The sequence below is a fragment of the Anopheles moucheti genome, chromosome 3 (genome assembly GCF_943734755.1).
Source record: "Anopheles moucheti chromosome 3, idAnoMoucSN_F20_07, whole genome shotgun sequence".
NCBI classification, from domain to species: domain Eukaryota; kingdom Metazoa; phylum Arthropoda; class Insecta; order Diptera; family Culicidae; genus Anopheles; species Anopheles moucheti.
The window spans coordinates 92,247,848-92,259,073 of NC_069141.1; the positions used below are offsets into that span (position 1 = coordinate 92,247,848).

Here is an 11,226-nt window from a genome sequence, read left to right on the forward strand (position 1 = left end):
AACATGTGATGCAGAACAAGAGTTGTGCAAACGCCCATCAAGTATGGCTTCAACTTATTGGGGGTGTTTTGAATAATTTTGGTTGAATATTGAACCCGAGGGCGAACTGGTGGCATGATGGTAGCGGTACCGATCTTCACACGAACGGACCGGACCAAAATCTCATCCGGACCAATCCCTGGGACTCCCGCTACGTGCTCAAATAAGGTCTAGTATGTCCGAAATGGCAGGCATGAGCTAGTAGCTCGTTACGCCAAGAAAAGAGTCCTGATATGATGACGCTTAAAATATATTGTGCTTTTGATTCCTGTAGGAGGTGGACCTTCATTGTTTATTTATATAGCTATTTTAAACAGATGTTCATTAACATATACAAAGAGTTGTATTTTTATTTAATTTAAAATATGACGACTTTTGCCTTATTATCACATATACAAAGTGTGTTTTTAAATTTAATTTCTTTCAAGCTATGATATTAAAATCAAATTCTGTCCATACCATCACATTTGATTAGAATAAATTCATCCCTAAACCATTACAGTTGGTTTCTATCATGATAGAGATAGAAGTTGTATTTATTTTTCAAGTATCAAACACTATGTGAAAAACTAGTAAAAAAACTATTTACATCTTTCCTTAGACAATTTATTTTTACTGTGTGTACAATCGCGAAAATGAAGATAGTTTTCTTGATAGCACAATGGCAAGTACTCAAGATTTGTTTCGTTTCAGCCTACTACAACTTTCAACGGGTCAAGACCGATGATTTCTGTAAATTAACTATTTAAAAACACATTAAAATGTATTAATGATAAAGTACCGTACACTAATATCATGCCTTAAGTAATCAATTTGTTTTCAGTGATGTTTATATATCGACATTATATCTACTTAGATGCCCTTAAACACTTCGATAAATGTGTTAATCTGTTAAACATCTCCCAATGTTGATTGGATGATAAGCTACTGCAATTTGAGTTTAAAACGAGAATTCAATACATGATTTTTTTAAAGTAAAACAGATTGTTATTCATTTGCAATGAGTACATGCAAATTCAATCAGATTATAACTTAGACTATTAGAAAGAACTCAAAATCATCGAATTAGACCAATTACTAGTATATATTGATCATATTACTTTTGATTGCTTCATCATACTATTACTTCGCCATCTGGAGTTATTTTAATTGTTTCGTCAGAGCTAGCCAGTTTGAGTAGAGTTTTCTTAATCCTTAGCGCTGGCAATCGTACGTTTGGATTCATATGCCAGCATTCACGCATCAACTTAGACATACTAGCCAGAAACTGTGTGTTTAGCAAGAAGTAAATATTAATATGTAAATTTGGGTAAATATTATAATAAAACATTAACTCACCGTATCAGAAGTCCATCGATTCTGCACCGACGGTCTGTAGTTATCTACACATACCACTTTGCGCATTTCCTCAAAACTAGGATCAGATGAAACGTAATCGAAATAGGGTACTTTATACTCTTCAGCGATACCACACGAGATAGTGCGACGACAAACTTCCCAAAAAATTAGACCTAATGCATAGATGTCGGCTTTCCTTAAGGCGTCGAAGCAATCCATACTAATACTGGAAAATCATTTAAATGCATTTTAACAGTAGTTCAATTGTTTTCATCAAACCTTTTTATGACACAAACGTACCTTTCATCGAGTACTTCCGGGGCCATATAGCGCTTTGTTCCTACACGAGCCGTGTTTCCTATATCTATTTTATTGGTTGTTTGGCTATGCATTACAGCTAAACCGAAATCCGCGATAACACACGTTCCATTTGCTCTTATAAGAATGTTTTTTGTTTTTAAATCACGATGTGCGATAGCCGGCTTACCCTAAAATACGACACGTGGATTAGATATTTTTAATATTCACCTGCATATGCGAACTGTTGCTATACCTCGGTTCCAAAAATCTCCGTATGAAGATGCACCATACCGTTGGCAATGGAAAGACAAATAGTGACCATTTGATGTGTTGTAATTGCGGTACGGTTCAGATAATCAAACAATGATCCTTGTGGATAGTAGTGTGTGATGAGCCATAATTGGGTGCAAGAATTTCTTGAGGTCATGTCCGAACCAACGTACCCCAGTATATTTTCGTGCCGCAGCAGAACCGTGCTAAAACATTTCAGATTTAGTACAACAAAATAGTCTTATCATTTGTTTACGTTTCCACATACCCATAAATTTCCGTTTCACGTTTCCAGGAATCTTCATCACGGCTAAAAAAAATTTTCACAGCAACACTTTCGCCATGCCAAATACCGCGCCATACTTCTCCATAACGACCACGACCAATGCATTCGCAAAGAGACACCTGCTTAGCAAGAGTACGTTGTATAAGCAAAGGCAGTCCACTACCAGAGCCAGAAGTAACGGAGTGTTGCAAATATTCCTACAAGTTTGATCTCAAATTTAGCAAGCGAAACAAAGAAATCATATTAACCAACATACTCGCAACGTGCTGTCTCCCGCACTAGTAGCTCGTAGCACATCGTCGTTTGTGTAATAGGTTTCAGGGTCATATTTGGTTCGGCAAGCGTTCATTCGTTTTTTATGAGCCCGACGCATACAATAAATAGCAGTAACAGCAAGAATTACGACTGTTCCAAATGGTACAAGAATGGCAGCTGCCATCTTCAATACGAAGGGATCGGCCACTGGGACTGTGTTTGAAACTGTAAAACACCATAGGCAAATTATTTTGGCGCCTTTTTAAGTTGAATGGTCAAGATGCACCTTTCATGGGAGGTAGTTCGGGAAAGGATCCGTTATTACAATAATCTCCCGTGCAGCATTCGATGTTATACATTCCAGTACTGGAAACATGGCGTTTCTTTGGTCCACCACCATCGCCAGAGTTTATTTTCTGATTTTGACGGCAATATAGCGGCAATTGTTCGTGTTCGGTAGTACATCCTCGTTGTACATTTTCATTTCCTTCGGGATCACGGGTTCGAGATTTCCAGCATTGGATAGCATTTTGGCAGTAGTGTGCGTGAATCGCCGTATCAGCACAATCTGGTGGTTCGCAAGAATAACATTTATATCTGAAATCATATTAATTGGTTTATTTCCTAAACTTGTAAAACAGTATGGGTTGAAACTAAACCAACATAATAGAATAGTGCAGGAAAAACATACACTGACATCAGAAACTTACAATGACTAAAAAAGTTAAGAAACTAAAAACACATATAAACCCGAAGGTGCTTATTTCTTCAAACCTGTTACCTTCGTTTCATCCGCTTGTTTGACTTCGAGTGCCTTCTATTTATCGCCAAAGTAGCAACACAGTCCAGAGCACACATACATATTATACAAATGCCAAAATGTAGATTCATAAATATTTCCATAATCGACGGATAAGTCATTGGCCAGGGATGTGTTCAAATTATTGACATAAAAACGGGATTACATTCGCTTACCTATGATGAACAAGCACAGTATTTTGAATAGGAAGATTATGATTTCCGAGAGTAGATTCCATGTCATTATCGTCCATGTCGTCTAGCAGTTTACCGTCTTCTGGGTCTCCTGGAATAGCGCATAAATTCATATACAAATTGCATTTTGCATATTGCTTTTCCTTTTTGGCTTTTTTGTTTGCCTGTTTTTCTTAATGCTTATCTCTTCGCTACCTTTCATATTCTTCCTAATTTCTATCCTGGTCGGTTCAGCGGTTATTAGCATGAGAAACGTTGTAAATTCCTTTGAGGCAAACAGTTTAAGCTAATCAACTAAACTGAACAAGTGTAAAAATACTGAACAAATGAATAGAACTAGTATCTGGAAGGAACAATCTGTTGAATACCTATTTTAAGCTATAGTCTTAAACCTAGCGTTTATTTGTTTTTGTTCCGTTGTGCCCAGCATAATAAGACTAATATTAACATTCTTTTGACCATGGCGAGGAACACTTTTTTATGCTTTTCGGCAGTCGTTGCGTGTTTCGTTTTGCATACCAGATCCGATATTATGGTAACGATATAATTGTACTCCTTAATTCACGTTAATCTTTGTACGATCGCTTTAAAGCATAATACTACATCTAACAAGCTATGCTACCCATTTCGGTTCGTTTACTAAATAACAAAATTCTCCTCTATTTGCTCTCTCTCTTTCTTTCTCAAGTATTTCTGAACTTTTTTGTTTCGCTTCCCCACAGTCTGCTACAACAGTGCGGGGAATTTTTAAACCGCTATTTTGATATCTTACTCAAATCCTTCAGCTAGAACCGTAACTTCATACTGAGCTATACAACTTTGTACACCATTTACGCGTGTTAATATGATTTACCTCTGCATATTGTTAATATAACCACACAAATTACAAACAGTCTAGCCAACACCATTTTGCTTTTGTTTTCTTTGTAACCTTTAAGTTTTCTTCATATTCCATCAAACGATAGAGATGCTGTCATGAAGTATATAACCAAAAGTTCAATGATTGGTTTGGTATGGAACTAGCATTAGGAGCTACAAATGATCTAGTTTAGTTTTTCCAATGCATAATTCGTTTCTCTATTAAAGAATAAAGTAAAATAAATTAAAAGAGAGTTATGAATGTTTTTCGCATACTTTGTTTTAAATGAGAATTAATTACCATTTTCCGATTTGACAGATGTGTCTGTAGAAATTGGCAGAACGGATTTCGTCCTACGTACATCCCAAAGTACGCGGAATCGTTAAATAGGCAAAAAAATAAGCGAAATGTTACGTCCGATCCAAACATTCCGCTTTCCTATTAGAATACAACGAATGGTGACTACATGGTCTCCATTGACCACTGCCTTCAACACTCGTCCGGAAAAGCGCATAAATTTCACCAAGAATGAAGTGGTTTGTTAACGCTATTGGTTTTGCATCGATTAGCTTGTATCTGTTCTTTGTTGTTTGTTGTCTTTTAGGGACTGTTCGGTATACCGGAACTCACATCGCATGAAGGTTTTTATGTACTCAAGGAAAAGGCCATATTCAAAACCGATGATCTTATCGAGGAAGCAACTTCACCAAAGCGCAGACGAAAAATGGTTATGATCTTTGATGAGCTTTCTGATACGCTATGCAAAGTGGCGGATCTGTCAGAGTTCATTCGTTTGGCTCACCCTGCAACTAATTATTGTTCCGCAGCTGAGGACGCTTGCATTACTATTAGTGGCATTGTGGAGAAATTGAATACCCATAAAAAGTTATTTAATTCGTTGAAAAGCGTCGTAGACAACGGAGACAAATTAGAGACTACCGACGTCGACAAGCACGTGGCCAGATTATTTCTTTTTGATTTCGAACAGAGTGGTATTCATCTGGAGGAGGAAGCGCGGCAGCGAGTGGTGTTTTTAAATGATTGCATCCTTCAACTTGGCCAACGGTTCATGGCCGGTGCGGTAAATCCTAGGCAAATTTCAAGAAGTATTCTTCCGGCAGCTGTTTTACCTTTGTTAGTTTTTTTAAGTGTTACTAGAGAATCTGGATGCATAAATTAACCAAGTTACCTGTTTTGCAGCTTTCCATCAGATGGTGAAAATATTCTCGTATCCGGATTGTATGCCGATTCTGCCAATAGTAAGGCTCGTGAGTCAGCATATCGCTTATTCCTTTATCCAGACACGGATCAGGAGCGTCTGTTATCAGAACTGCTAAAATGCCGACACGAACTTGCTACAGTCTGCGGATTTCCAACATACGCCCACCGAGCACTGAAAGCAAGCACTGTGGAAACACCAGAGATGGTAGATTTGTTTTTAGATGCTCTTAGCGAACAGCTGAGTCCTCGTGCAGCTAAAGATTTTTTCATTATGCAGAAAATGAAAACTGCAGAATGTGGTCATTATGTTCCGCTGGCTTCTTGGGACACCCCGTATTACACGTCTTGCTTGAAGCGCAAATATCTACAGGCAACTACGTCCGAATTTTCACCCTACTTCAGTATAGGAGCATGCATGGAAGGTTTAAATCTTCTTATGCACGGACTGTTCGGTATCAATCTGAAAAATGTGGAAATGGAGCCGGGTGAATCTTGGTGTCATGATATATATAAGCTGGCCGTCTTACATGAGACGGAGGGTTTGCTTGGCTATATTTATTGTGATCTTTTTGAGCGGCAAGGAAAACCGAACCAAGATTGCCATTTCACGATTCAGGGAGGCAAAGTTTTGCCAGATGGAAGTTTTCAAAACCCAATCGTTGTCGTCATGCTGAATCTTACGCAACCTCGTTGGTCAGGACCAACACTGCTAACTCCTTCTATGGTGGACAATCTCTTTCATGAGATGGGACACGCAATGCACTCAATGCTCGCAAGAACGGAATATCAACATGTGACCGGCACACGCTGTAGCACAGATTTTGCAGAGGTTCCTTCAGTGTTGATGGAATATTTTGCAAATGACCCACGAGTGATAAGATCCTTTGCTAAACATTTTCAAACCCAAGAACCAATGCCTGAAGAAATGTTACAACGACTATGCACATCGAAACATTTATTTGCGTCTAGCGAAACACAACTACAAGTGTTTTATTCCGCACTGGATCAGGTTTACCACGGAGACCATGGTTTGCATGGAGAGAATACAACTGCCACGCTTAGAAGAGTGCAAGAAAAATATTATGGTCTTCCTTACGTGGAAAATACTGCATGGCAGCTCCGTTTTTCTCATCTGGTCGGTTACGGTGCAAAGTATTACTCATACCTCATTTCAAGAACAATTGCTTCATGGATATGGCAAACATATTTCGAACGGGATCCATTTAGTCGAACACAAGGTGAAAAATATCGACGTGGATGTCTAGCATACGGTGGTGGTATTCCAAGTCGTCTATTAGTTTCAAACTTCTTGGGTCGAGAGATTAATCCCACAAATTTAACTTCAAGCCTAATTAACGAGATTGATGCTTGTAACGATCGTTTAAAACATATGGACGATCTTTTCTGCTAGTTCAATTGTTATCAACAGCGAACATTCAACTGCATTTGTGTTGAAAATAAATAAAAACCGCACAGGGAAAGCAATGTTTTAGGAAATTAATGAATCCTGTGAGCGGTTTACGTTATTTGTTTTTGCGTTTTGCTCGTAGAAGAATCGTTAGTCCTTCGTTCAGAGATACAAAACGGAGAAGATTTTATAACGGCACCATTCGAAAATAATATCACAGTCAAGGAGAAGAAGGTAGAGCCGGTTACACCGAAGGTTGTGAATCGATTCCCTTCTCAGCCAACCCCAACGGGTAGTAATAATTTGTACGCAATGAAGTGTGAAGACAGATTACATTATTACGGAAGCAATCATCCAACAATATCATTAATATTGTTGAACACACTGTGTCGAGGTTACTTTAAACTAGTACTAATTATACAAATGATAACACCAATTCTCAGCATTCTTACATACATACACACTCTTCGGAGATTTATTACAAAATGTACATACAGCTGTTTCAAATCAACGAGGGTATCGATTGTAAAGTATTCTGATTAAAAAATGTAGCCTGCATTCAACATGACTATTTTCCTTATCATTTAACTAACCGTGTGTAAATGACGACTAACATTTCTGTCGAGTTTAACACGACCGGTGAGAAAGATATCTGCAACCAAAAGTGATTTATGTATACACATATATAGGTATTGAGTTTTTTTTTCTCTGTGGCATCTTGCATGTCTCGAATGCTTGGTGTTTTTCTTTTACTGTCACAAGAGATATTTTTGCAAACAGAATTTTAATTTTCCTGCTCTGTCTGTCTAGCTTTCCGAAGAAATTAAGCAACGTAGTTGTACTGGTTTTGATTATCCTTATCTCGTTCCATATAATCCCGATCTATTAAAGATTCGATACGTTTCTTCAAGTCAGCCGGCTGTAATGATGCAAAACAAAATATTTTAGCAAATAGTTGCTCCGGTTCAATCAATGCAAGATTCGTCATTAAGGCCTTTACACAAAATCACCCACCTTAACTGGAAAGGTAAGCTGTTTATACAGTTCCGTGATCAACAAGTTGTGGCTAAGCGTTTTTCTCATCTTCATAATACGCACAATCGCTGCATCAATTTGATATTGACGATCCTGGTATACACGTTCTTCAGTGGCCTTTTGTTCTTCGGTCTAAAAAAATATTCAATAGCTATAGAGGCAATATACATGCATAATATGCTTCACATAACTAACATACCGTTTCTTTCATTTGAATTTGATTAATCTTGATCCTAAATAACTTATTGGTGAATTCGTTATTGAAATGAAAATTATCAGTGTTTTCCACCTCACGACCTTTGGGTATCTTTGTTAGAACGCGTGCCTTTCCGCAGGCAAGTGATTGTAGAGTGCGCTTCAATTCTCCAATCTGTAGGCAAGATATAAAAAACTGTAAATATTGTAGAATTTAGCATTATTTTAATATACATTATTTACAATACCTCTATAACAACTGCGGTACGTATTTCTTCGAATGATATAGCTGCATTGTAGTTGAATAGTAGTAACACTAAAGCTTGAAACAGAGATACTTGCAAATCTTTCGGCCCCTGTAAATAAAGCGATTTTGATAGTTCTATAACTTGCGTATATAGGAATTAAATTTGCGCTTACCGCATCAAATTGTGCCTTAAGTACGCAATGACCAAGCGTCGGCTGCCATTGAAGCTTTCGTCCACTGTGTTTTGCTAAGTAAAATTTGTTGAAAATCGATTGATACTGTAACAGCTCCTGTGGAAGCGTTACTTCCATTACCGGATAAGTTGGCCAGAATCCCATTGTCAGTATGTTTACAGTCAGATCGATATTTTGAAGTTCCTTGTGTTCTGAATTTTGCATACTCTACGCAAATATTACAATTGTATGAAAGATGTAGCTAAGAGCAATTTAGCTTAGAATATAAGCGTTACCATCTTACCTGTTTAAACGCAAAATTTATATCTCTGCTCAGTTCCATGTCCTTAAACATGCCTTCCAGCTTTGATGTAAATCCCCCACCGCATTCTTGCTTCAGTTTTGACAACATGCTTTTCTCTGCGTCAACCGAAGCGGACTTACCAACCAACAGACGTTTAGCTAGATCTTTTTTGTAAAACGCTTCAAAAACATCTTTGCCATGAATGAATCTAAACTGCACCATAATCTTATCCAGAATCTGCTCCAATTCTTCTTCCGTGGCTTCTTTGTTTCCAGCTCGTAGTTTCATGTCAACATACTTTGCGATCAATTCAGCAGGTTTGTTAGATCGTTGATTAATAAAGTACTCGAATGCTTCACGTAACGAGTTGCCGAATTTTTCATTCTTTTCGAAACATGAATTGACAATATTATCCATTTTGTCTTTGTAGTCTAGCAAATCCTGCACCATAGATTTGTCCTTCTCTGGATCGATGACAATTGTACGGCCTTTCTTTTTAATGTATGCATTAAAATGTGCACACAGCTCTGTGGTACCATTCTTCACACGACAAAACAACTTGTAAAGCCGACTTAGATCGTTAAGCCGGTTTTCCTCAAGAAGTTGATCCAATCCTTTTTGCAGGATTCCAGTTACGTGTTCGTTGATTAACTGTCTCTCAACGGTTACAATTAGCTGATGCCTAGTACAGCCATCGAGATAATGTTCCAGACGTTCTTCTTCTTCATTTAATCGTTTATCGACATGTTGCAAATAGTCTGGTACATCCAGTTCTTCCATTTTAGCCTGGCCCTCCGCTTGATACAAATGTTTCGTGGCCATAAGGAACTTTTGTTCAAATGCATCCCGATAGATTTGTAGATCGGACAACATCCTTAGAAGGCTTTTCAGTAGTGATCTATCGACAGTATCGCCATGACGTTCTTTTTCAATGAGTATTAGAATTCCTTCAACGGTACGAGCTTGAACTAAATTGTTCATAGCAATATGGTCACGGAAAAGTTCTAATCCCATCTCCCAGATAGAGTGAACGGTTGGGTTATTTAAGACGTATATACGATCAAGATAGAGAAATATGCTACGAATCATGATCATCTGCTGACAGTGCGATTGCCAATAGTCGTTCATTTTCTTAAGATATACCAACTTGTCTCCAGACTCAGACAAAAATGGTACAATATTTGCCTTCACATGCTGCTCTACCAAGGCTGTCAGATTAACGTACAATTGTGAATCCATCTTGTCTTCACACATGTGCGAAACGGCCTGGCAGAGGCATTCTAGCGAATATTCTATCGGCGTAGATGTCTGAATGGCAATCACCGCTTTGCGTAGTTGGTTCCATGTAGTTTCTTCAAAATTTTCCGGTATTGAGGGATAAGCTGAAAATGAAGTTAATGGATTTGTACATCATCTGAACAAATATTTGCAATCAAATGCAAACATAATAAATACCGCAATAGTTAACCAGTAACTTACATTTCATATTTTTTATAATAAGCTTTTTAACATCACCAGGCTTCCCCGTTGTTGTCGTTTTAATAATCGCTCCATTAATAGGGTTCAATGCCGAAAAATTGGCCCGTTTTTTATCATTTTCAGTGTGGTGCATTTTCTCTGTTTAACAATACACTGTGTTGGTAATTTGATGATTTCAAAGTCTTCTCGGAATCCTTATTGTTTGTTGGACAGTATCACGGAATGGCGCATTCAACAAGGATGCGATTTTCTTATAGTTATTCCTATTTTCACAGAAGTGCTCCTAATGTCGTTTTGCAAGCGAAACAATACTTGGCACGTTCTTACTTATTCCAGCAACACTTTGAGCGTGTATTGAGGAAATGTAAGAGTGCAAATTTATGTACTGCAGCATAAATTCTTTGCAACAATACTCGAACTAATGAAAAAAGAAAATAAAAAGACCGAATGTTCACGGCTGAACCGCTAACAACAATGCTACTTAACACTGCCACTACACCAAGAAAACGTGTAATCCTACAGTATATTTTCGCCTAGAACTAACTTTGCACGATTATGAGCTTGGTATATGTTGTAGAATTTCCGCGAAAGGCTCACACCAAACATTTGCCACACTCGGAAGCTATTTTATTGGTTAACAATTGTGCTGTCGTTGTTGAAACTGTCAATCTCGCGTCACTGTTCGTTTATATTGTATAGTCAATTGTAGGCACGTCTGAGCGCAGCTTTGAATAATTATATACATAGCTTGGTTACCATGAAAACTACTCAATATATACCATAAAATTATATATATATTTATATATATTTATAAATATATAGAG

At 37.7% G+C, this 11,226-nt stretch overlaps 3 protein-coding genes across 5 annotated transcripts; 1 reads left to right on the top strand and 2 right to left on the bottom strand.

The window, feature by feature from the left end:
• Positions 1 to 457: 457 nt before the first annotated feature.
• Positions 458 to 4,406, bottom strand: LOC128300417 (activin receptor type-1). Of its 3 annotated transcripts, XM_053036459.1 has the most exons (10): positions 4,335 to 4,400; positions 3,464 to 3,572; positions 3,270 to 3,305; positions 2,775 to 3,085; positions 2,490 to 2,713; positions 2,216 to 2,430; positions 1,931 to 2,153; positions 1,678 to 1,865; positions 1,378 to 1,603; positions 458 to 1,306 (listed from the first exon to the last, which is right to left on the bottom strand). In XM_053036459.1, the coding sequence occupies exons 1-10, from the start codon at positions 4,387 to 4,389 to the stop codon at positions 1,154 to 1,156; spliced, it is 1,740 nt and encodes a 579-aa protein (XP_052892419.1). In that variant the 5' UTR covers positions 4,390 to 4,400; the 3' UTR covers positions 458 to 1,153. The 3 variants fall into 3 exon arrangements, with proteins under 3 accessions (XP_052892419.1, XP_052892420.1, XP_052892421.1); XM_053036460.1 differs by lacking the exon at positions 3,270 to 3,305; XM_053036461.1 differs by lacking the exon at positions 3,270 to 3,305 and having other exon boundaries at positions 459 to 1,306; positions 2,775 to 3,056; positions 4,335 to 4,406.
• Positions 4,407 to 4,738: 332 nt separating this feature from the next.
• LOC128302500 (mitochondrial intermediate peptidase) lies at positions 4,739 to 7,520 on the top strand. The gene is made up of 3 exons (XM_053039337.1): positions 4,739 to 4,876; positions 4,945 to 5,474; positions 5,541 to 7,520. The coding sequence occupies exons 1-3, from the start codon at positions 4,748 to 4,750 to the stop codon at positions 6,970 to 6,972; spliced, it is 2,091 nt and encodes a 696-aa protein (XP_052895297.1). The 5' UTR covers positions 4,739 to 4,747; the 3' UTR covers positions 6,973 to 7,520.
• Positions 7,387 to 11,000, bottom strand: LOC128302499 (cullin-4B). Its single transcript, XM_053039336.1, has 7 exons — positions 10,403 to 11,000; positions 8,924 to 10,305; positions 8,620 to 8,847; positions 8,448 to 8,555; positions 8,204 to 8,374; positions 7,984 to 8,136; positions 7,387 to 7,888 (listed from the first exon to the last, which is right to left on the bottom strand). Exons 1-7 carry the CDS (start codon positions 10,533 to 10,535, stop codon positions 7,793 to 7,795), a joined length of 2,271 nt encoding a protein of 756 aa, XP_052895296.1. The 5' UTR covers positions 10,536 to 11,000; the 3' UTR covers positions 7,387 to 7,792.
• Between the last annotated feature and the right edge of the window lie 226 nt (positions 11,001 to 11,226).